Source organism: Platichthys flesus, chromosome 1 (assembly GCF_949316205.1).
Source record: "Platichthys flesus chromosome 1, fPlaFle2.1, whole genome shotgun sequence".
Lineage (NCBI taxonomy): Eukaryota > Metazoa > Chordata > Actinopteri > Pleuronectiformes > Pleuronectidae > Platichthys > Platichthys flesus.
The window spans coordinates 11,093,131-11,116,648 of NC_084945.1; the positions used below are offsets into that span (position 1 = coordinate 11,093,131).

The 23,518-nt window shown below is 42.4% G+C and overlaps 1 protein-coding gene across 1 annotated transcript in view; it reads left to right on the forward strand.

Moving 5' to 3' along the window:
* The first annotated feature begins 3,465 nt into the window (after positions 1–3,465).
* The window catches only part of igdcc3 (immunoglobulin superfamily, DCC subclass, member 3), a 54,143-nt gene continuing 34,090 nt past the window's right edge, over positions 3,466–23,518 (forward strand). Inside the window, exons 1-2 of the mRNA XM_062393362.1 lie at positions 3,466–3,617; positions 10,158–10,463. Coding sequence (XP_062249346.1) covers positions 3,551–3,617; positions 10,158–10,463 — 373 coding nt within the window. The 5' untranslated portion in view covers positions 3,466–3,550. The remainder of the gene's footprint in view (positions 3,618–10,157; positions 10,464–23,518) is intronic.

Genomic DNA, 23,518 nt, shown 5'->3' on the forward strand with positions numbered 1-23,518 from the left:
TTGGGACTTCATCTGCACCTATTTTTAGCATCAAATAGTTTGGGTCTCTTTTTGAATTAAAAAAACATTTCCAGCAGTTTTTGTAAATAACAAAGTAAATATAATAATTTGGGGATTGGACTCCTGATCAAACAGAACATGACATTTTTTTAAAGAGTTCAGGTTGGTCCTTTTGACGATTCATCCAGAAAATAATAATCACAATGACAGGAATGTAAGCTGAGTTTTTTTCAAGGAAGAAACTAGTAAAGGACCCAAAACAAATGTAGCAATGTAAAAAGCACAATTCACCTCTAGTTGTAAAGGAGAAGTTGGATCAGACAAACAGTGTCCTTTGAAAAGTAGAGTCGACAACTTTCCACTACTTCCAGTGAGCTTTAGAAACTACTGATCTTTTCTTGTGACCGCCGTTTGGTCCACAGTTCTAATCCGTTACTTTTAGGCAGAGTGAGACATCTCACTGTTGTTTACCTGTGACATCAGTACAGACCCTAGGTACAGACACCTGACACCTGAGAACAGCTTGACTGACGTGTCCACTGACTTTTCACCAAGCCTCAGGTCAGACACGTCACGTTTCTATCGCGGCAGTTTATGTGTGAAGAACAGCCACAAGGGACCGGCTAGTTCTCGCTAGCGCTAGCATGCTAAAACGCCAGAATGCTAACAGTGTTACAATGCTAGCTGTTTTTATACGTGTGTGTGTATTGTCAAGCCCTGGGCGCTAATATTTGAGCAATTGACCAGACAAACAATATGCCGTATCTATAATCTAATGCTTTACGCGTTGAACACAACTTGTTGGTATGTTAGCTAGCAGGAAGCTTAGTGTAACTTTGTTCATTTTTCAGAGTTTTGTTGTAAGGATGTGACATCATTGGATTCATGGAAGTATTAAATTACTGCAGTTTAAGAAAACACACACAAGTATAGAAACCTGTCGCCAATTATATAAGAACATCTTGAATTTAACAATAAACTGCAAGTACTTACTATTTAGTGGCAACCTCATCGTGACGTCATCCATTGGTTGGTGCAGTGTAAGTGAAGCCTCTAGTTCATCATTTTGGAGAGTCGCCATTTAAAGAAATCTAAGAAATATTAATATTTGTATGAGAAGGTAGAACAGGGGAAGAGCGAGGGACGTTTATACCCCTGCTTCCTGAGGGGACATGTTATTAACAGTCCATGTTTACAGCTCTGTCAAAAAGGCAAGTGCTCTGCAAACACACACAAGGAGACAGACACGATCACAATCTGTAAAACTGACTGACAAACACAACCCCTGACTCTGATCCCTGAGATACACATCAGCCAGTCTGTTGCCTCTGACATGTCGCCCTCCCTCCTGACAGACGTGGCTCTAACATTATAATCTCAACTTTTGTCCATCAAATGTCACCATCAGTCAAATCTATCCCCTTAATCTGACCATGATCCATATACAACAGACCAGAACTTTGCTTCAATTCAAGTGACCTCAATTGAAGGCCATAGAGACACCATCTATTTCCCAATATTTTAGAAAAGGTTTTCTCCCAGGTCTCCTCCTACTTGACTTATTTCAACATCTTTAATAACTCCGGTCCATTTCCAGAGCTCAGGACATTAGTGAGTCCGCTCTGTTGAAGATACAAATTGACTTCTCTTTGCTGGCAGACTTTGACACAATTGACCATGACGTTTTTCTTAAATATGTGTGGTGCAAGTTTGTTTTAAAGTGTCCAGCAATCAGTCTCACGTCTGAGAAACAGAACCCTTCTTTCAAATGTGATCTTCCTCAGGTTCTTTAATAGTCCTACTTTTAATTTCACTTCATGTGCTCCCTCTTGGTTCAGAAGCACAATATTATTTATCACTAATGCATAGGTTATCCTGGTAATTTGACCTGACTGGATACTGTACAATTTAATATATGGTTGGTGGGGGAGCTGAAGCACTTGTTTGATCCAGTAGGGGGACCCAGAGTATAGTGTTGTACAGCTTTGTTATAAGGATCTTGTTTATTTATCCTATAATGTGTGAAATATTGCATCTCTTTGCAGATGTAAATATAAATGTTACAAAGCAATATTTCAACTTTGTCCACCGTCCACTTACATTGACAGCAGTTGCTTTAAAATTACAGAAACGTTACATTTTGTATCATCCCATGCTGTTGTGTTGTTGTTATGTCCTCAGCTGTACAGTGTAGAGTTATGACTCTTTGGTCACAGAAATCATATATGGAAGATGTCACCATGGACGTTTGGAAACTGATGAGGGTATTTTTACAGTATGTTTATAATATTTCACATAACATATTGTGAAATCAACAAAATAATGGGCTGATTAGATGATTACAGATTAGATGATTACAGAGCGAAAAGCATTTTACAATGGGAAATTGTCACGTTTTTTGTCTAGAGTCCATCCCCTACTACACACCATCTGATTCAGGGGACCAAGACAGGGACTGCGTTTGCTCCGCTAGGGGGAGCTCGGGTACAGCTCAACTGCGGCTCCTTTGTTGTAATTGAGTGTTAGAGGTCCCCGTTGTTTATTCATCACATCAGGTTCACTTGTGCTGAACCTTCAGCTTTAAATAAAACACATCCACCGTACACGGACCCTCAGGACGCCGAACAAGACTGTTTTTGTTATTATTAACCTATTTATTTATTTGTGATCACACTAACACCTGTCACGTGTTGGTCTGAAGTGGTTTTTAGGTTTTTAGGTTTGTGTTCATTTGTTTCATCACGGGCTTTATTTTGTATAAACATGTGCAGCAAATGACACAAGGAAGATTTGTTTCACACAAGAGTTTCCCAGATATACAGAGGATATGGTTAGAATGAAGAATATCGTCAGAGATATTCTAAATTGGCTTTAGCATTAATATTACTATTTTTATTATTAAATCATAGTTCTGTTATTGTGGCTGACCACTGACATCACTTTTATGTATTTCTATTATTATTATTAACCATATAGCCTATAATCTATAAGTCTGTATGTGTAGAAGTATTGTTGTTGTTGTATTGACATGTAGAAATCCTGCAGCTCTTGCAGGTTTCTCATGCTGTTGGGAGCGAAGCAGTCAGCCGTCGGCTCTTTTGTTCCGAGAGCAGATTCAGCATGTGTGTGTGTGTGTGTGTGTGTGTGTGTGTGTGTGTGTGTGTGTGTGTGTGTGTGTGTGTGTGTGTGTGTGTGTGTGTGTGTGTGTGTGTGTGTGTGTGTGTGTGTGTGTGTGTGTGTGTGTGTGTGTGAGAGAGAGAGAGAGAGAGGGAGAGAGAGAGAGAGAGAGAGGGGGGTCTTAAGGATACAGCAGGGTGAGTGAGGGAGGAGGAGGAGAGGGAAAGAGAGAGGAGAGCTGGATGCTGACAGATTCCTGATAGATGGTTAAAATGGCGAGAGCTCGTCGGACCCCAGTGAGCCACCAAAGTGTCGCCCTGTAGGTCGGAACATGCAGAAGCTGGAGCTGGATATCTCTGTTGTTTGAAAACCCTCGTGTGCGTTCGCCTCACTTTGTTTCCTGGAGTGCTGGGATCTATTTTGAAGTCTTTAAATGGCATCCACAAGGCGCCGCCGCCTTGTCCTGTGCTTTTTGGGAATACTCCTGAATTCTTTAATCGGTAAGTGGCTCTACCTTCTTACCGGCGGGGGGGGGGGGGGGGGGGATATTGGAGGCGGGTCCCGGCTGCAGGGTGTGATGATTCTGTGTGTAACGGAACTGCCGCTGTCAGCCCGCGGAGGCTCCGGGAGTCTGGTGCACGTTGCATGCGGCGATCACCGCAGCACTGACCGGTGACTCTGAACTTGGCCGCTCTCCGGAGTCTGTTAGTATTTGTCGGTAGTAAATGTCAGTGTTGTGCTGGAGCCTGGTGCACTGCGGGCTTTGTACGCGTATCTCACTGGGGCGCTCGTTCTGAGTGTGTTTTAAAGTTTGTTGATGCATTTCAGTAGAGCTTGCAGCAGCCCAGTAGCACCACATGCACCATACCTGCACATTTAGATGGTGCTTGATGTGCAGGCAACAGCGTGGGAATACACGGTCGCCTCGTGCAATGCAGGCAGCAGAGTCTCTGGGTTGTTTTCATTGGTATTTTTTGGAAGGGATCCTCTATTGAAACGTGTCCCACCTTTAGTAGCCTAAGTCACATTTTCAGTGCTGCAGGAGTTAGAAGTTGCTCTCCAGCGGTGGTGTCTCTTATCAGAAGTGTTTTTCTAGCTCTCCTCATGGCTGCCTTTCAATCAGGTGTCCCAGCAGCAGCATGGATGCAGAACTGGAGAAACATATATGTCATGCACTTTTTCCACATGGTCTTCATGTCACCAACAAAACGGGAATTAGGTCCAATAGAGTGATTTTAATACTCACAAAACTTTATCTAGATGCAGGTTTAAATGCTGTTGAATTCAAACCACAGTTCATATCCAGTTGTGACTACATCTCCTCGAGCCAACTCGTGAGTAGTTTAATTTCATATCAGGGGGCTTTTAAAGGTGATGGAGTTCTTGGCTGGTCAGTCCATACAGCACACCACCCTGTGGCATGGTGAAATGACAGTGGTTATTGCTCCAAGGATGGATTGTATAGTGATTGCCTGCTGGGGAGAATATTTGTACAGATTAAATGTCAAGACTGTCCCTCTCCTTCCTTTCAAATTTCCCTTTTCTACCCATTGTTCTCCATGATAGACAGTTTCTCTGTTTCTATGAGAGGCCCCTTAATTCAAAGGCAGGAGAGAGTATTGAGTATTTGCAAAGCATACCACATAGGGACCCACAAAGGCCCTTACTGGAATCATAAAGGCCAGTACACAGTGGTTCATAACATTTTCAGCCAGAGGAGCGGGAACAAAAACTTCAGAAACTGGGCTGTGATGGTTGTAACTCCAATCTACCCATGACATTAAAGAAACGGAGCTCTTTCAAGTGCGGGTCTGCCTCAGAGATTAGATTCAGTTTAGATAAAAGGGTATTTTTTGACGACATTTTAAGCAGAGTTAACACAAGCGACAGAAGCATTAACACAAATATCAGCATTGGATCTTGTATAGACTGAAGGGCTCAAACTATGTTACCTCTCAGATCTCGTCAGAAGAAAGTCTTGGTTTATCAGTCTTTGCATAGAGAAAAAAAAAAATCTTAATCAAAGAATCCAAGAGAAAAATGCAGAAACTTCATCATATTATTTTCCTGCGTATTATAATTTTTATCGTCAACTATCAGGATATGTTTGGTTTATCCTGAGTCGGATTAGGATGGTAACAGAAAGATTATACAGATGAATAGCGATGTACAGTAAAAGGCAGTGAGAAGATTCAGGGGAGGTGAACTGTGCAACAGCTGCCCTCTGCATCTCCTATCATGCCAGCATGTGGACTGTTTCTCAGCATTCTTGTGGTGCATTTGGCTGTTGCCCGTGTTACAGTAATTTCTGTGTAATCATTACCGAGCTGCTGCCATTACAACAGGTGATTAGCAGAGTGCTCGGAACTACATGCCCATGAGTATCAAAGGTAACTAGGAGAAGAAGAAGAAGAAGAAGAGTATTGATTCTTAAATTATCAAGCAGAATCCAATATAGGAGGAAATACAAGTATCAATGCTGCATGCATCCCCCCTGGAAGTGTAATTAATGTGTCCTTTAGCCACAAGGCTTTACAGGAAAGAAATTGAGCTGTTCTCTGGACATTTAAATTGGCCATTTATACAGAAGCAGTTTCAATCATCACTTTAAATCAATATAAATGTATAACCATACATGCTGAAAAAGCAGCTTTAAGTCTTTAAAATGTTTATTTAATACTCAGCCCTCATGTGGAACACAGGTGGTGACCACTCACCTTTTCAGAGTGGAATTGCTGCTTCAGCTTTCTCTCTGCAGCTCAGTGCAGTTAACAGGATCAATCCGAAATCCTTGTCCGGCACACAAAACATTATTCTACATTTCAAACACGGCTAACCTGAAGCTGCAGCAGCCTGTCAGAGCAGATTTAGTTGGTACATTTACAATATGTTGCATTGATTGTTATGGTGAGCAAAAGAGTATGGCCACAGAGCTGCAACAGATACTTAGAGAGTGAAAGAGAGAAGGTAATTTAGTTCTACTCTTATTTCATCACTCTTTACTGCTCCTTTAACTATGTTACATGATACGTTATGTAGTATTTAAAAGACTATACCTAAGCTGCAGTTGAGTGAATGATTATTTAGGTATTTTTCAAACAAAAGCACCAAACATCTGATTTAGCTGCTTTTCTTGTTTTTATTCACATCGGATTGTAGAACATGTAATACTGTATTTTCAGAATTATCAATGAAAACAGGACATTGTTGATGTCAGCTTGTTCTCTAGTATACTGTGATTCACTGTTTTGACTGTTTCACAAACTAAACAATTATATGGCATTCTACAGAGCAAGTACCTCTGCCAAAGCCCAACAGTTCCCTTTAATTAAATCAAGCCAAATTTACACACTCACAGATGTCCGCTCCCTGAATATGCCTGATTGTTTTCATCAAGTCCATGAATTATTCAATGGGAAAATCAGTGAAAATGTGTGAAAAGCGCCCTATCTCGCGATGGAAGACTATCCCTGGATCAGCTTAATGCGGATCCACACCAAAATGGGACGGGTTCTTCCATGACCCATACCCTCATTCCACCAGGTTTTGTGGATATCCATAGATTTCTTTTGTGTGTAATTGTGCTCACAAACAAACAAACATAAAAATCAATCAACCAACTAAAGGACTGGGGTGAAAACAACTTACTTGGCAAATCGATAATGAAAAATAGTTTCCTGCAGCCCTGGGCTTTACTAAATCTAAACGATAACATGGTATCACTGGATTACCATAGATGTGATGCGCAGCAGTTAAATCACTAACCTATTATATCGCCACACTTCTTCCTGTACGAAACCTGCGCTGTGTCCTGAGCTCACTCCTCTTGTGTCTGCTAACTATATCAGTCTGTCAGAAGCTGGTGTGTGATCCTCTCGTTACTGTTGCAGCAGTAAACCTTTGTGCCAGCCAACCACACTTATCTGTCAATAGTAAGCCGGGGCATGAGCCACACTTAGCCAACACTTGTCTCTGGTCTCACACGGTAATCCCACATGCTGGTGTTTCTTTCCTCTGCATGGAAAGGGCATTAGGATGTCTGTCTGTCTCCTTATCTGCCCGTGAAATCCACGCCCGTATAGATTCATGGCTGCACACACGTGTTTCTGTGGATTGGCCACCGCTTTGTTTTTTTTACAGCTGTGCACGTCCTCCTCTCCCTCTTCACACCCTCTGGATGCTCAGTATTCACAGATGACCTTAACCCAAACCACATAAAGTGCCAATCCAGTCATCGACCCCTCTGTGTCTGTTGTCCCCTTATCTCCTTTGTCTCACTGGATTTCTTATGATTCACTGTTGTGCTCAAAATAATTTCCCCTGACCTTTCTTGTTTTTAACCTTCTCTGCTCTCCCAGAGCTGAGAATTGAATTACCCAGTCACTCCGGCAACGTGCTTTATTCCTGATAGGAACGCTGCAGCCCAAGAACTTTCACATTGTCTCTGCTAATGGAAGGAACTGAAATCACAATGAGCCATATACAGCATCAATCAACTCCAAATTAATGACATTGAACACTGAGGTGACATTCTGCTGTTTGCAGCGAGGCTTGATAACACGGACAAATTTGATTAGATAAATGAAAAATAAAAAGCCTCTGATATATTTCAGTCTCTCTGCACAAAGAAAGGTTGAATGTATAATCAATTGGATGTGCCTTACGTTGTCACATTTGTTCAGTATTTACTTCACAATGTGTTGATGAAATCATGAAGGCTGTGAGCTCCTTGTATGCCATGTTTTTTTCTCCACTGGCCGCTTCCTGTGTGAAAACGTGATCTCTCTTGGACCAAAGGAGATGCAGCTCTGTGGCCAGCATCAGTTTGGACAACAGCAGCCAGCCCAGGCGGCGGGATCACTCCCTGCCAGCTAAGGGTTAAATATTTCTCCACCGCCACCCCCTTGTTTTTCACAAGTGGTAGCACTGATGTCTCTTTGGTCCCATGGCCATTTTACTTACCGTGCTTGTTGAGTGAAAAAAAGGGAGGGAGGGTGGGGGGGGCACATAAAAAAGGATACAGAGCAAGAAGGGGAGAGAGAGAGGAAATGTTTCTTTGCATTATACTCAATATGTGATCTTCATGAGGGAGGGTGTCAGTAAATTCCTCGTCTGCACCTAAGGGGCGGCATTTCTTTCTGGTTGGAATTTGGGGGACATAGGCAAAGGTTCTCTGTTTTGACCCCTGTGCTTTGCCCCCCTCACTGCCCGACCCGCTAGCCCCCCTCCCCCCAGATTCCAGGGCCCGGGGCAGAGACTGGTAGTGCTTAGTCCATCAGCGGCTGAAACATGATATCAAGAGAGCCCGCTAAGCTCCTCTTTTATAGTACCAAGTCAGGTCAGGCTGTTTACATCCTTTATTTATTGTTCTGCCACTTCCCCCTCTGTACCCTCAGAAACCACAAACACAGCAAATCAGATCTCTTTCCCCCATTATCAAGTGTAAAGCATCACTACAATAATAAAAGTATAACTGATGGAGCTTTGAGTCACAGTGTCGTTGATTTGTGTTGGCGGGTTGAAATGGGAAAGGCGAGCAAAGTGATTACGGTGACAAAGTTGCTGCCACTGGTTCAAAGGTAGAGCATATACAAGGTCGTGAGTGTGTGTGCGTGTATGTGTGCGTGTATGTGTGTGTGCATGTGCATGTGTGTGTTTATAGTACAAGCTAACACATACTCTGGATACATTCAATCTATAGGGTCCATTGAATTCCCCCCTTGACTGTAGCCTGGAGGAAGCTCAGTCAAGGGTGTTTGATTCATGAGCTGTGAGGCCTGGTGAGCTGCTTTCAGTGACGTGACATTCGGAGCAGTCGTTTCTGTTTGTTTAGGTATCAGGGTTCATATGAAAAGTATTACCTGTCACATTCCCTTTTGACCCTGGATAGTAATAAAAACAAGTAGAAAAGGACTGAGCCTCGGTAACTAATACCAGTGTATCTGAATTGAACAAAATGTTTTTGATATGATAGATCACATATGAGTCATTTTCTCCTATTTGCATTGAATTTAGAATTGAGATGGTCTTGCCGCTGCATTTGCAAACTCTTGTGCTCAAATATACCTTCACTCAGCCCTCCCCATGTAGATAAAGGTGCAGGCAGATTTAGTAAACTGTCTTATAGTGAAAATAACGGGGTCAAATCATAGTTAATGTAAAAGTGCATGTTTGAATGGACAGGGGTCAGGGTTGCCGCTCTGGTTTTAGAGTCAGAGTGTGATATCGCCACAGTTTGAACTTGTTTAGTGAAGAATGAGCCTAGTTTTGTTTTCTTAGCATATCTGGGTTATTGCAATGTCAGGAGTGATGACATAAAATGAGGGAGAGATAGAGAGAGGGTCAACAGAGGTTCGTATCCATGTTACAGTTCAACACCTTACTCACCAAGCCACATGGGTACCTCTATCCACAGCTGCTTTATTTCAGGACGAAGTCAACTTCACTGGATTTGTTTTTTTCGGGAGTTTTATAGTTTGGCCACATAAACTTAATAAATCCCATCTGCTGTGAAAGGGAGATGAAAAAGCTAGTAAGCGGACCTTGAGTTCGTTTTTTATTAACAAGCAGTGGTCCACTGGTGTGTCAGAGATTACATATTAATGCTGTCCTTGTTCAATCCTACAAAATAAAACAAAAAAATAACAAAGTTTTAGATTTAGTAGTGCAAATTGTACATAAATAATGCAGAAGACATCTGGATTTTTATTTAATTATTGCAAGTTCCTTAAATAATGTTAATTGATCCAAAAAGTGTGTGGATTCCTGATAGTTGGTCAAGTGAATATGAATAAGTTATGGAAGGATAACAAGACGATGCTCTCTAAAGGCTTGTGTTTGAGTATTTGTCAGTGTTGTCCTTATTTACAGCGATTTGATTAAAAGGTGGAACAAACTCATACTTCAGACTTGGGAATGTAAATATTTCAACATTCCTAAAGCTACTTAAGGGGAAATACAGTAGGAAATTGTATGTTGAAGGGTTTGTTTGATCCAGACTGAACATCCATGCTCAACTGTGTGTGTGTGTGTGTCCTCAGGTGTGATGTGCGAAGCGGAGCTCTCCTTCACGCTGGAGCCCAGTGACATCATCGCAGTGCAGGAGCAGCCCCTCATGCTCCACTGCCAGGTGCACGGCATCCCCCCCATAACGACACAGTGGAGGCACAACGGCCTTCTTCTAACTCAGGACCAGCACCACAGCACCTTCATCAACGGCTCACTCCTGATTGGCCACTTCCAGAAGACCAAGCCTGACGGCTCATCTGACGAGGGCGACTACGAGTGCATGGCCCAGAATTCTTTTGGGCTGGTCGTGAGCCGCAAGGCCCGGATTCAGGCAGCCAGTAAGTCTCTTCTTTGGTCTTTGGTTTTCTCTTTTCTTTTCTGGGAAGGTTTCTGTTCACATGTCCTCACTGCAAACCTAATTGGGATCATATAAGTACATTCTTTTCAAGTCACCCTATACTGTATTCCCACTAACATGGATGCAATAGTTATAATTTTGTATTTTTGCTGTTATTAGATGTTATCTTTCGATTTTAACCCTGAATGACCTTATGTTGAAATAACAACACATTAATTTGTCTGGGCCAGATTGTGTTTTTCCCTATGCTAAGAAATCATGACACACGCAATAAATTAATTTTTTTGATCAATCTTTATCCGTAACAAAGGTCAACACTTTAATTGAAATATCGCCTTAAGTAATCTCATTCCAGTCCAGTCTCAGTCATCGGGGTATCGCTGTGCATGTAAATGTGCTTAATATCCCCGTCTTTGGATTCATTTGAATATTTTAATATCTTTCTTTTTAGTTTAATGAACTATCTGATGCTCATCTGCAGTCCTGCTTTGAAATTCTAGCCTTTGAGTTTAGCATTAACAAGCGCTCATGCTGGGAGTCTCCATGCTGCCTTGTGTGTTAGTGTAATAAGCTTGAAGCAACCCAGCACCCCGCTCCGTGCTTAAGGCCTCAAGATCAATTTTCTCTGGCTTGAGCACCCAATCTCTTATTTGAAGTCAGATCAGCAGTTCTAAAGTGCCCATCATTTTTGCTGTGGTTTATTTACAACAGTTTTATCATATCACAGTGAGACTTTTCCTCCCGTCTCGTCTCTTTCACAACTTAAAGTTCATGTCTCAACTTACTTTCAAACCAAGGTATCCTGGCGGTGGACGTTGCACATTCCTCAGTGGACACGCTGAGGTGATGCAACAGGGCCTTCGGTGATACTGAACCGTTCCACACTGTGCTGAGTTGTGACTTTTTAAAGCCTCTGTTATGTGTATACTTTAACACAGAGATGGACAAAGGCTCACGGAAGCCTGTTGATTCCTGGGCCATGTGTAGACAGCACACTGCTGTGCTGTTGTGACCAATACAGCTTTTCCCCTCAGTGGGATAGGGGGGGTTAGCACAGTCGTCTCACTGGCTGAAGACACAAGTCACTTCATCTCAGTGCCCAGCGCTGTCAAACACATACAACCTTTTAAGGCCTTGACATAGTGTTATTCTTTTCAAAGGTCACGTTGGAGCTGCAGTTTTTACCGCTTCTTTTTCTATTCCGAAATGTCAGCAACATGGCCGCCCAGTTTTTTTTTTATATTTCTCACAATCATTTTGATAAAGTGGGGAAAGAGCACGAGGAACATGAAAATCCATAGATTAATGAAAACAAGGTTTATCATAAATCCCCAAACAGGATGCACGGAGAAAGCAATAGAAGGAACCAGATGATATTTGCTGCAGCATTGTATGGTTATTAGTTATTTAAAGCTTTCATGTGTGGTGGCCTTTACATGTTATTCCCTTTATCATCTGGCATTGTGAATTCTGTAATCAAAATTCTGAGTCAGAATGATAATCAGTTTGATTACCAGACAGTTGTTGAAATTTGTTTAAATGGTGGTAAATTAATTATCACATATAATTCCAATGTGTTACAGTGTAATGTGAAATTATAAATTATGTATCATATTCAGCATTTTATAAATTCAAGAGTTGAATACCATATGAGAATTAAAGAATTATGCAAGTGCAGAGCAATCGTCCATCTGTCTAAGAGAAATTGAATATGGATTTAATGAATGAACCTGACTTTGACCACTAGCAAAGTGCAATTATTCTGTTCTAGGCTTTGCTCTCCTGCAGTCCTTCCCAGCTTTTCGTTTTGACTTGTATATTGATTAGTGTGGGGGGGGGAGCTGAAGGATTACAGAAAGTCCCATTCTGACCCCTGGCATCTGACCTTCTGGGGTCTGTTAAACAGTCTTTTGGTGAGGTGCTGCATGAGTAATGGTTCTCAACTCCTTAATGGAGTGTAGTTTTATCAAGGCAGCAAGAAGCAAGAAACCATCACTCTGGTAAAATCCTCCAGAGACTTGAAAGGTCCAAAGAGACTCGAAAGATAAAAACGTCTCCCTGTATATTGGCCCCGTCTTACCCATCTTTGCCCATTACACATCAGAGCACCTCTAGTGTTGTCCGGTTGTTCAAGATTCAATTTATTAGACTGTTACATAATCCATCTTTTAATGTTTAAATGTAACATCTCTGCATTACAGTGTGTAAAAGCAACTAGAGCTATGATATTACGTTTTTTTTTAAACTTTATTCCAGATGTTTCAAGTAATTTAAAAACCTAGATAAACCTGAAACTGTGATTAAGGTAGGTAGTCTGTTCTATATCCCTAACCCTGTGTGCATGTGGTACTGCTCGAACTTGCCTTTTATCTAGTTTAAAAGACATACTTGGTCATTTTAACCATACATTTCAACCACATGAAGGAGTCATTGAACCTGGATCATTAGAAAGATATGCCGAGAAAACTTTAGTGGTAGCTTGGCTTTATACCAGATGTCCTGTGCCCACTGAACAGCTTCAGGAAAATTGTGAATCTGTTCTATTCAGTGTTATGTACCAGATTTAATCAAAGGCTTTATGTGTTTTTTAAAGGAGCTGATCTCTATGGATAATTTTGCTCCTGAACAATTAACACTGATGTAATTGTAACCGGGGAAAGCTGCCTGCAGTGGTGGTGAAATCGAATGCATTTCAATGTTTTGATGGAGAGACCCCTGGTGGCGGAAAACTGTACTTTGTCCCCTTAATATAAGGTCTTGAGCTGAGTGTTTTCTTTTAGTTTTTGAAGAGAAATGGCTCAAAACAAGTGAAATGCTCTCCTTACAAAGCTCAGTGACTAGTGTTTGTTTCTTTTTCTGTCCCATGTGTTTGTCGAGGTCCATGCTCTCTTTGTGTTTTTTAGGTAATTTGCTGTGTTATAGTCCCTCTTACAACAGAGCTCTGACTTGTACCACTGAGATGCAATGGGTGGTGTGATTACTGAAGCCTCTTTATAGCCCTCCCAGTGGATAAAGCCGCCACCGAACCCTCCACACTACCTCCCTCCATAAATTTCACTTTTTATTTGCTTGACAACCATTTGTGTGAGCTCACTGTCGGGGGCTAGTGTAGGACGGACTCCCCATCGCCCCTCTAAATCGGCAGTTGGTCCAGGAAACACTTTTTTCCTCCAAAATGTTATCTCTTTGATGGTCGGTTTTCTCTCTCTCCGTCTCTTTCCTCACTTTTTCTAGGACCTCCTCATTAGCTTAGGTTCAGGAAGCTTTTCATCATGTGGCTGAATGACAAGCCTGATACAGTGGACCCAGCTAGTGTTCCTGCCCCTCCCCCACAGCACACCCGTGTCACCAGGCAACACACCACAAAAGGCCCCCGATACAAAATAGCTGTTAGGATCAATTGAAATGACTTGCTTTTGTCTGTTTGTCTGGAATTAATTGGAAAGAGTTGAAGCTTATTTAGGAAATAATTTATTTTTTTCCCCAGGCCCATTCATATGGGGAGATTGTAATTGACCTCAGGGACTATCCGAAAAGATTTGCCAACACAATATGAAGTGAGCAGAGAAAAGGCAAACTGTGCAGTGCAAATACGAGGAGGAGGAAAACACAAATAGCACAAAATGCAGTAAATGAACATATAATAGCTTTATTATTACAGGTATGTGCACTTAATTGTATTGATTGCCTCACTGTTGATATATAGCCCTTTCATTCTGAAATTGTCCTGTTAAATTGCACGGTTGTTGTAAAGTTAGGATTCTGAATGAGACTTAAATGAAAAAGAAGAACCAAGGGGGCCATAAAGGATGAAATAGGAGGAGACATAGTATGCCTGTAAAAGTGTCTCAGTTTATACCCATACCTCTCATTTGAGTGAATTTAACTCCTCCCAGGGGTGTGAATGTAAAGACGTGTGATGTCAACCAGGCAGAGTCAGATGTGCAGCCGGGGCAAAAAGATGCAAAGTTGCAACATGCAACTTTTTAATAGCTGCGTGGATGCTTTGCCACTAGCAGCTCAGCCTGAGACAGCGCTTAGTGAGAGTGATTTATGGGTAGCTGTTAGTTTACCTGAGAGTGTTTGTATGCGTGCGTGCACGTGCGCTTGGAGGTTCGGAGGGAGCTCTCCATCACCCTCCGACCTTCCTGTCCCCACCCCTTTTCATGGCCTCCCGCCCGAGTGAATGCTGAAGCTCCATCCCTGCATCTCCTTGTAGCTTCCTTTGTCTGCGGACCAAACCCCGCCCTCGGTCCATCCCCCTCCCACCCTTGTCCTTCTCTGCTCACTTGCCACGAAGCAAGTTATCTCCCTGTCATAAAGATCAGCCAACTAATTGCCATGTTCGAGCTTCTTCTGACATTGGAACATGAAGCCTCTTACTGTTTTCTTTCAATCCTTGCAAAAAATCTAAATGAGCTCATGCAGAAACCACGTGTTTGACTCTTTGACGTTATTGTTTTGCTGTATTCCTCTTGCTGATATAATTTCTCTCATTGATATTCTTGCCTTGAAAACATCACATTGTCGAGCATGTGTGGACATGGCCTTAAGTCAGCTGTTTGCCTTTCTTTGGGCAGGCATTTGGGCGGATGTTAAACCCCAGTGTCCCCCCTTGCTGTGTGGTCAGTGCCCCTACATCTGTCAGAAGGATCTTGGAAGAAAAGCTTTTTTTTCCTCCTCTCTTTTTCTGCAGCAACGAGGTGGGCTGGAGGGATGAGAGCGCTGACCTCCACTTTGTAATTACACTGGAAACTGGTTTATTACTGTAGACCTTCAGAATGAATTCTCAGATCTCATTGGCTGATTATACTCACTCAATTTTAGCTGATATAGCATTTTGAAGAGATTTCATTCCTTGTTTGCAAAATGATCTGCTTTTTGGGATTGTTTCAAAGTAATGTAGATCCTCTCTAATAGAATGAATGGTTACTTACAAGCAAAGGCAAGGGTACAAAATCCGATCGTGTGGTCGTCCTCCAATAAAATGACACCCCCCCCCCCCTCACTCCCCGCCTTGTCTATCAAGATGATGTTTGTCCTCTATGGGTTGTTTTTTTCATTTTTCAGGAGGCTGAATAAACAGCAATACAAAATGCCCCCGAATGAGAGCTCTGGATATTTGCATGCAAACGTTTGTCCCTCTCCCCACGGAAAAAATAAGGGAGGCGGAATCTCAATTTTTTTCTGAAGATGACACATTGTTGACCTTGAAGGTGTAAAAAAATCACCAATGGATCCTGTACCACTCATAGTCTACCATATTGTCTCAGTTTACTGTATGTCCAGATTTCCAATCCAATTTAGAAAAGTTAAACCGTGACAGATAACAACAAATCAATAACATTTCACATTCATTACTATTATAATTTCATACAGTATTGATAATGCTGCAAGATTGGAAATAAAAAATGGGCATGAACCCTAACTTTTTTTGCAGAACCATCAGTTGCACTCTCTCTGTCCTGACTGGGTAAACATCACTTAGGAAATCAAGCCTTTAAACAGGGTAGTGATACTGAACAATGGCCACACAGTATTGGACTTATCTCATCCCTCCATGTGCATGTCTCCATGATTGAAATGGTTTTTGTCCAATTTATAAATTTTCTTACAGTGATATGATAACAAATGACAAGAAAACCTAGACAGGTGATACCCATAGGTCCATTAAACTCTATCTGCAAATTTGATATACACATAAAACACATAAGTGCAAATAAGTTAAGTTGATGGGCTATGTTTAGGTTTTAACCAAGGACAAATTTATGTTTAATATTAAACCCACAGAAGCATAAAGGGAAAAAAGAGTTTAGAATATAACAAACAACAGAATGAATCGCAGCTGGATTTGGTTGGAGAATAGAATATATGAAATATATGAGTAGTATTTCTAAAGTTAAAAGTATAAGGGTCCAAGAATTGAACCATGAGGAGCACCAAATGGAATGATGGCTGTTATTGGCCTTAGATTAATTTAAATTAGAGTTAAATCGATGTATACATTATCACTTGATTATCAAATCTCAGAACACTTCTCAGAACTGCTTAAATAATGTTTGAAAATGATGGATAAAATAATTATAGTTTGCTTTTCATTTTTGACTTATTTCTATTTATATGAAATTTGGCGTATATCTGACCTATCATTTCCTTCTTTAAGAGTGCAATACAGTAAAAGTTATACTCGTACTTGTTTATTTCCTTTTTAATTATAATGTAAACTACTTTAAAATGTGCAGGTCGAAAACAAGATATTAACACATCTGGTGCAGCTCTAAACAGACACATCCCACACACTCAACAGGTCAAAAAAGGAAATGTGCAATTCGGTTTGATGAAAAGTTGGGGAAGTTAAAAAAGAACCAAAATAAATTATGGTACAAAGTGGCCAATGATCTTTTAGACATCAACCTTCTGGCTCTGTGCCTTTTTTTAAGGGTTTAATTAATTCAAACATCTCATTCTTCATTTTAATGGCGCTTCTCGTGTATTTAACAGACCTATTAAGCTCTTACCCAGAACAACTTAAAATGCAAGAGCAAACTTTGACCTTGTCATCGGGACGCTGCCTCCTCACACTGTGCCAGCTGTTCTCATCAGCTGTGTGCACTGATCACCTAGATATTGCCTATTAGATACAGTCACACAAATCCGCGGAAAACACCATACTTGGATAATGTGGAGACATATTTGAGTTTGAGTGAATCATTTTAAGAAATACCATGTCGCCGCTGTGTGCGATTGTGCACGTGCAACTGACTGCGCCCGTGCTCGTGTGTGGGACTCTGTTAAAGAAATCCATGTTGGTCGCCGGATGTCTCTGGGCAACCCTCCCTATTCTCCAACAAACAAATGAAAAGGGGGCCTAAAATTCCTCCTGCCTGCTTTTAAGGCCCACAGGAGGAATTCCTAAGTAATAGAGGTGAAAGGTGAAAGGAGAGAGAGCAGACGTGGGGCCAAAGGTTGGACCAGGCAGACCAGTCCCAAAGTGCTGCTTTGGGATATATAAACACAGCAATCCTGCATTCTTTTCACCATCTAAACTTCACCTTGACCTTTGGAAGAGTTTTTTGAATTTTACTCCTCCAGAGCGAGGTGGTATTTTGGTCGGTCCACTCATCTTACTTTACCCATTATCATCATCAGAAAGAGAACGAGGTGTAGCTGAAGGTTAGGCAACAGGGATTTATATATTCACTAGAGGGTTCTCCTAAGGATAGAGCAGGACAATATGTGGGTTTGTGCTGAGCGTGTACGTTGGTGTTCCTGTGATCCCAGGCTTCACTAGAGGCTCGGTTAGCTCTCGCTACTGCCCCGTCACCGCGCTTCACTACACTTAACAGAGCCTTTATGGGCAGATTGTGCAGTTAAAAAGCCTTTACAAGGTCTGCACCATCCACTAATAAAGAAACACAAAAACTCCCTCTTCCTGTCTTCTACCTTGGCAGACATTTTTGTATCGGTAATCGCGTGGATGACAGACAGGAGCTGAAGCCAGTTGTAGATATAAGTAGTTAAGATGAAAAAGGACATGATGTTGCATTCCACTAACGATATCGCCCTCTTTGTTGTCCACACACACAAGGCCCCTCAGTCCAGTTTTCACTTTTCTCAAGCAGAGATCAGGAAATCTTTCTGTGGTGTCCAATAAAGAGTTGGAGACAAAGAGCAGTCAGTGATGGGCAGGCAGCAGCTCTCCTCTGGGCCTCTGCCACCTCTCCCCTCTTTAGCCTGTGTGAGTGTGTGTGTTTGCATGTGTTTCTGGTACCTCTCGGAGCAGGGCAGCACCTATTGTCAGTTGTGAAATACAGGGCAGTGGAGTGGCTGGGAACAGGCAGAGGCTGTGGAGATGTGCAGCCTCTGGTGGCTCCGCTTTGTGACGGTGGCCTGAGTGTTTGTTCCCCTGACCAACTCGACTAGCTGGGGCTGGGTCCCCCCCTTTTGTCGCCGCTGACTCTGGGTGGGTGTGTTACCCCTTGAAACCACCCTCCCCCCTCTCCTCTCTCTGTTTCAGCATTGACTTAGAAATGGAGGGGTCAGAGGTCGTGGGGGCTGGACGAGGGAGAGGGGGGGTTTATCTGGGAAAATGTGACCTTTTTGTGTGCACTAGGGCAGAATACCCCTCCCCTTCTTTTTTTATTCTCCTCCCATTACGTTTCCCCTCCTCCAACGCTCAGCCTCCAGCTCAATCCCCAGTGGGAACCCATCCCCCTGTCGGATGGCCGTGGGGCAGTGGCAGTGACCTTGGCTTTGGCAGTGAAATAAGGTGTCCCGAACCTGTCACTGCATCGCAGCTCCAGCCTTGCCCTTTCTCCAAACAAGCAACGCAGCAGCCTGGAAGAACAAGAGCAGAATAAGCGTATTCTCACTCACTCAGAAAGGACATTATTTGTCTCTGTCATTTGTTTTCTGCTTTTCCACAAAGGCTAAACAATAAGTCTCTGAGAACAAAAGTCAGTTCTACATAAAATTAGACTTGTTTACTTCTGGTGCTGCCGTTATGCCCAGATGGGTTTCAAGACAGGACTTGATGGTCGATTTTGGAGTTGGTGAAAGGAAGAAACATTTTACTTGCTTCACAGAGGTATAATGATAAGGCTCTGCATTAAAGCTATCATTTATTCATTGAAAGTGGAGTTTCCAGCTTGAGACTTATTTTTCAATTTTGAAAGAGGCTAACTGGTATTTGTGCTAATAATGAGGGAGGGCGAGTGTGAGTCTATGAAAGAGTGTGGGATGAAATGATTGAATAGGTTTAGTCCCCCTCTCTCCCTCTCCCTCTCTTTCTCTCTCCCTATCGCTCTCTCTATCTCTCTGCATTGCAGTTGTCTTTTATATCACATCCTGAAAAAAGGGATTTCCTTTTTACCCTCCTCTTTCCATAGCTGTGGCACAGAGCTCCAAAAGTGTTTGGGGTTAGACTACTGTCCCACACTCCACTTTGTGCGTCTGTGTGTGTGTTTGCGTGTGCTTGTGTGCGTGCGTTTGCGTGCGTGTGCATATGTGTGTGTGGGTGTGGGTGTGTGTGTGTGTGGAGTCAGTCACCAGGAATAAAATGAATTCCACAGGAACAAATTAGAAGTGTTGTTGCTGGCAGAGGATGAAAGACATCTGGGGTGACAAGGTTGTGTTAGCATGTATCACCTTTGGGAATTTGTCAAATGTACTGTTCATGGGGCAGACATGACCACTCATTATTACAAATTGTGACATTCAGTATTAGAAATTTACAATGTGGGAATTAAGGAAGAATATGTTAATTTCTGTGACTTGGTGAGACTTTATATAGGTTTTACAATATCCTCTGTTAGGATTGTTACGTTTTTGGTCCTATGCCTTGGTAATCTGTTCATCTCCATGTTCGGGGCTGTTGGTTTGACAAAATAACACCTTTGAAGATGTCAATTTGGGCTTCAGTAGATTGTGTTCAGCATTTTCTCTGACATTTATAAAGCAAACTTGAGATTGATTTACCAAAAAAATCTTTACATACACCAATGTATGCACCAAACTTTAATGGGTTCTATCTAGGGTCATGCCCCACCCTCCACAACATGTCATGGAAATCATTGGTGTAGTTGTTGTGTTGTCGTGCAAACTAACAAACAAATACAGGAGAAAACCACTACTATGTGATACTACAATTTACGACTTAATAATAATAACTTTATTTACATATTGCAAAAGTTTTCTTTGACAGCAGTGTCCATTTTATCTTGATGTAGAAGTGTAGGTGACAAAGCAGCATTCATTTGACTTATCTGAGTGGCAGAGAAAGTAGGCCACAGCAAAAACAAAGTCCTGAAGGAGGCAGGGGGAGATGAAAGTGGAGAGGTAGGGAGTAAAATAGATGGAGCATGTGTCAGTGGTCTCAAATGATCTCTGGGCCCCTCTGGCTCTGGAGGCTGGACCTTGAACCAGGAAGGAACATTCCATTCCGATGCTGTGCCGCGACCTCCTGACCCTGGTAGCTTTTTTTCAAGGGCAGCTTTTGGATAGGCAGCAGGAGGCAAAGCAACAGCGGCAAACTTAGCTTGAAGAAGCACGCCTCTGCCGTTAGAACATGCTAGAAAACTGCTCCCCTGACCCCGGACTCGTAAATCATCACTGTAACGTGCGCATTACCTACACTTAACATCAAATAAATGCACTGACATGGACATGTGCACACTCTGGCTCTGGCTCACGGTCAGTGACTGTACATACCTGGACCTGCTCCTTGTAAAAAACACAGCAGCTAATGCACCGTGTGCTTTCCTGCAACACAAGATAAGTTACTGAGGCCTGAAAGTACAACTGAAACCTTTAATTTATTTCCCACCTTAAGTGACATGTTAGCAAATGGAAGGCACATTATAGGAGATGTATCAAATGGCTTTTCAGCGGACGAGGTGTGTTTGTTTTATAATCATATAAAGAATTTGTACCATCCACTCATCTGGAGTCTTCAATCACGTTTATTGACGTTCCTCTGCTTCTTCTTTGTATCTCCTTAAAGAAGTGGTTTCATGTCATGCGTTAGTGAGTCGTAAGGCACATCAATTCATTGCCTCAGCGTGAAGAGATGAAACATGATGCTAGTAGCCCTCTCCATTTGCCAGCATAGGCATTATTTCTGAGTGGGAAGACAGTTTTAGAGGGTTAGCTGGCTGATGGCAGGCTGGAAGAGCCGGTGATATGTGCTTATGTCTGACAGCTTATGGTGGTGCTCCTCCCATCCACTGCAGGGAAAAGACGGGAACGTGTCAGTCAAGGGAGAGAGGCAGCTCTACAGGCTGCTTGACTGCTCTTTGTCAACCTCTCTGCTTTGAGGACGGTATTATGACGTTTTAAGTGATTGGACACTTTTCAAGCAAAAAAATGTCAAATATGTTTTGGCTCCAACGTGAGGAGTTGCTACTTTTCTTTGCTGTACATAGGAAACTGAAAATCTTTTGGTGAACATTAGGTTTTCTGATATTTTTCAGGCAAGGCAATTAACTGAGAAAATAGATAATGAAAATAGTGGTCAGCTACAGCCTTCGCAAATAAATGTGGAGAAAAAAAAGGAATGTTGAGCTGCTTGAAAACAGCTAATTAATTACTCAATTGGTAATCCGGAATAATTGAAATTCATTTGATTTACAGTATAGAACCACTATAAAGAGAAATCCTACATTTTATCAGAGTGTTCATAAACCCTCGCCTTCGGATAGAAAAAAAAATATGTTTCTCTCAATTTATGTAAATCCAGAGCTGTTGTTTGTTTACTCAAGTCCTGTAAATGGTATTTCATTATCTGATTGTACAGATACACTGTCATAACAAATACAGTATCTGCAGTCTTTGTTTGCACATACACTGTAGGTAGAGGCAGAGAGAGACAAAGGGCTTTCATTCCTCACCCGCTGTCTTGTAACACTAAGTGGTTATGACAGGGCCTGCACTTGCCTCTCTTCATATCCTCCTCCTCTCTCTCCCTCCTGCTCTGCTCCTCTTCCTCTTTGGTTATTTTTCCTGGTTGAATTGGTGTGAGCTAGACGGTAGGCGTGGCGGGGGAGTAGCACATGTGTGTACAAAAGGAGCTGGGTGGGGGGGGGGTTACTGACTGCATATTAGCATGAATTTGTCTGGATTGGCCGGTTGGTACGGGGATGAACGAGGGGGGCGGGAGGGGTCTTTGGATCAGCAAGGGGCAGTAATATCCCTGGTGACCGCAGTCAGCTGGCAGCCTGAAAGCAGGGAGATAAATAAGGAAAGAAAAGAAAAGAATGGGCAGTCTGACTTTGAGTTTCCCGCTGTCTCAACAGAAGGATGCTGCGCTGACAATGTCCTGACGTCACAAAACGAGGCAACAGCTATTTTTTCCCACACATTAGCGGCTGCTGCCCTCTTTGTCACTGTCTGAAAAGCCCCAGGCTCTTCAACAGCTTTCTCACTAGACCTCAGCACGTCTGTTTAAATGTGCATAAATGTGTGTCTCTGTCGCTGCCACACAGTTTGTGAATCCGTGCGGCGGTTGAGCAAAGTATCTCCCACACCATCTTAGCTCCCAGTAACTGATCTTGTGTTTACAGTATGAGCATCTTGAGGTTTGTCTCTTCCTGTCTGGACCAGACTTTCCCATCAAATAAGAAGGAGATGATTTACCGAATGAAAGGTTTTTTTTACGAAGCATTGTTAATTTTTTATGGTCTTCCTCATTCCCATTCCTTGTGTCTTCGACATAATCACTATAGACCATCCTTTGCTACATTGCAGACCCATTGCCCCCCACTTGCACATCTCTCTCTCTTTGCCACACACGTGATGGCACGGTGTTTCCCGGGATTGTGATTAATGGCCACAATTCAGCCTGGAAAATTCCCTTGAGTGAGTGCCAGTTGGCTTACACAGAGAAGAAACTCATTACTGCTGTCAGTTGAGCTGACAGAGCATGGGAGGGTGTGGGCGATCGCGCGCGCGTGTGTGTGTGTGTGTGTGTGTGTGTGTGTATCTGTGTATCTGTGCCTGCATGCATGCAAGAGTGGGGGAGCAACTCGTTTTTGTGCATGTCAGTGAGTGCAGGCATGTCTGTCCACCTTTGCCGTAGAGAAGCCATCATGCGTGAATAAGTCTGTCCACATGTTTTGAGCGTTAAGTGTAAAAGTGACAGTGTCCCAGGGCTCGTATCCTAGTAACATGGATAATTTCTCAGAAATGAACGAGCCTGATTCCATCAGCACCCTGCCCACACAACCAGTCCAACTTAAGCCTTTAATGGGTGACCTGTGTGCTCCACTGTGTGCGCTTTATGACCACACTCATTCTCCTCTACTGCAACTTACAAATGCTTGGAACATATGGCTTCTTGTTTGTTTATAACTATGCATTCCTGTTCTACATTCATAGATAAACTCTTATCTGTTGTGAGACAAATATGGCAGCTAGTGGGGATATTACTCTTCCTAATAGTCCTGGGTTAGAGCCAGTTCTTGTTAAATTAATGTAAAACACAGTAATTACCTGTCCGGTCTTATTAAACGTCATGTGGCAGTGAGAATATAAAGCAAG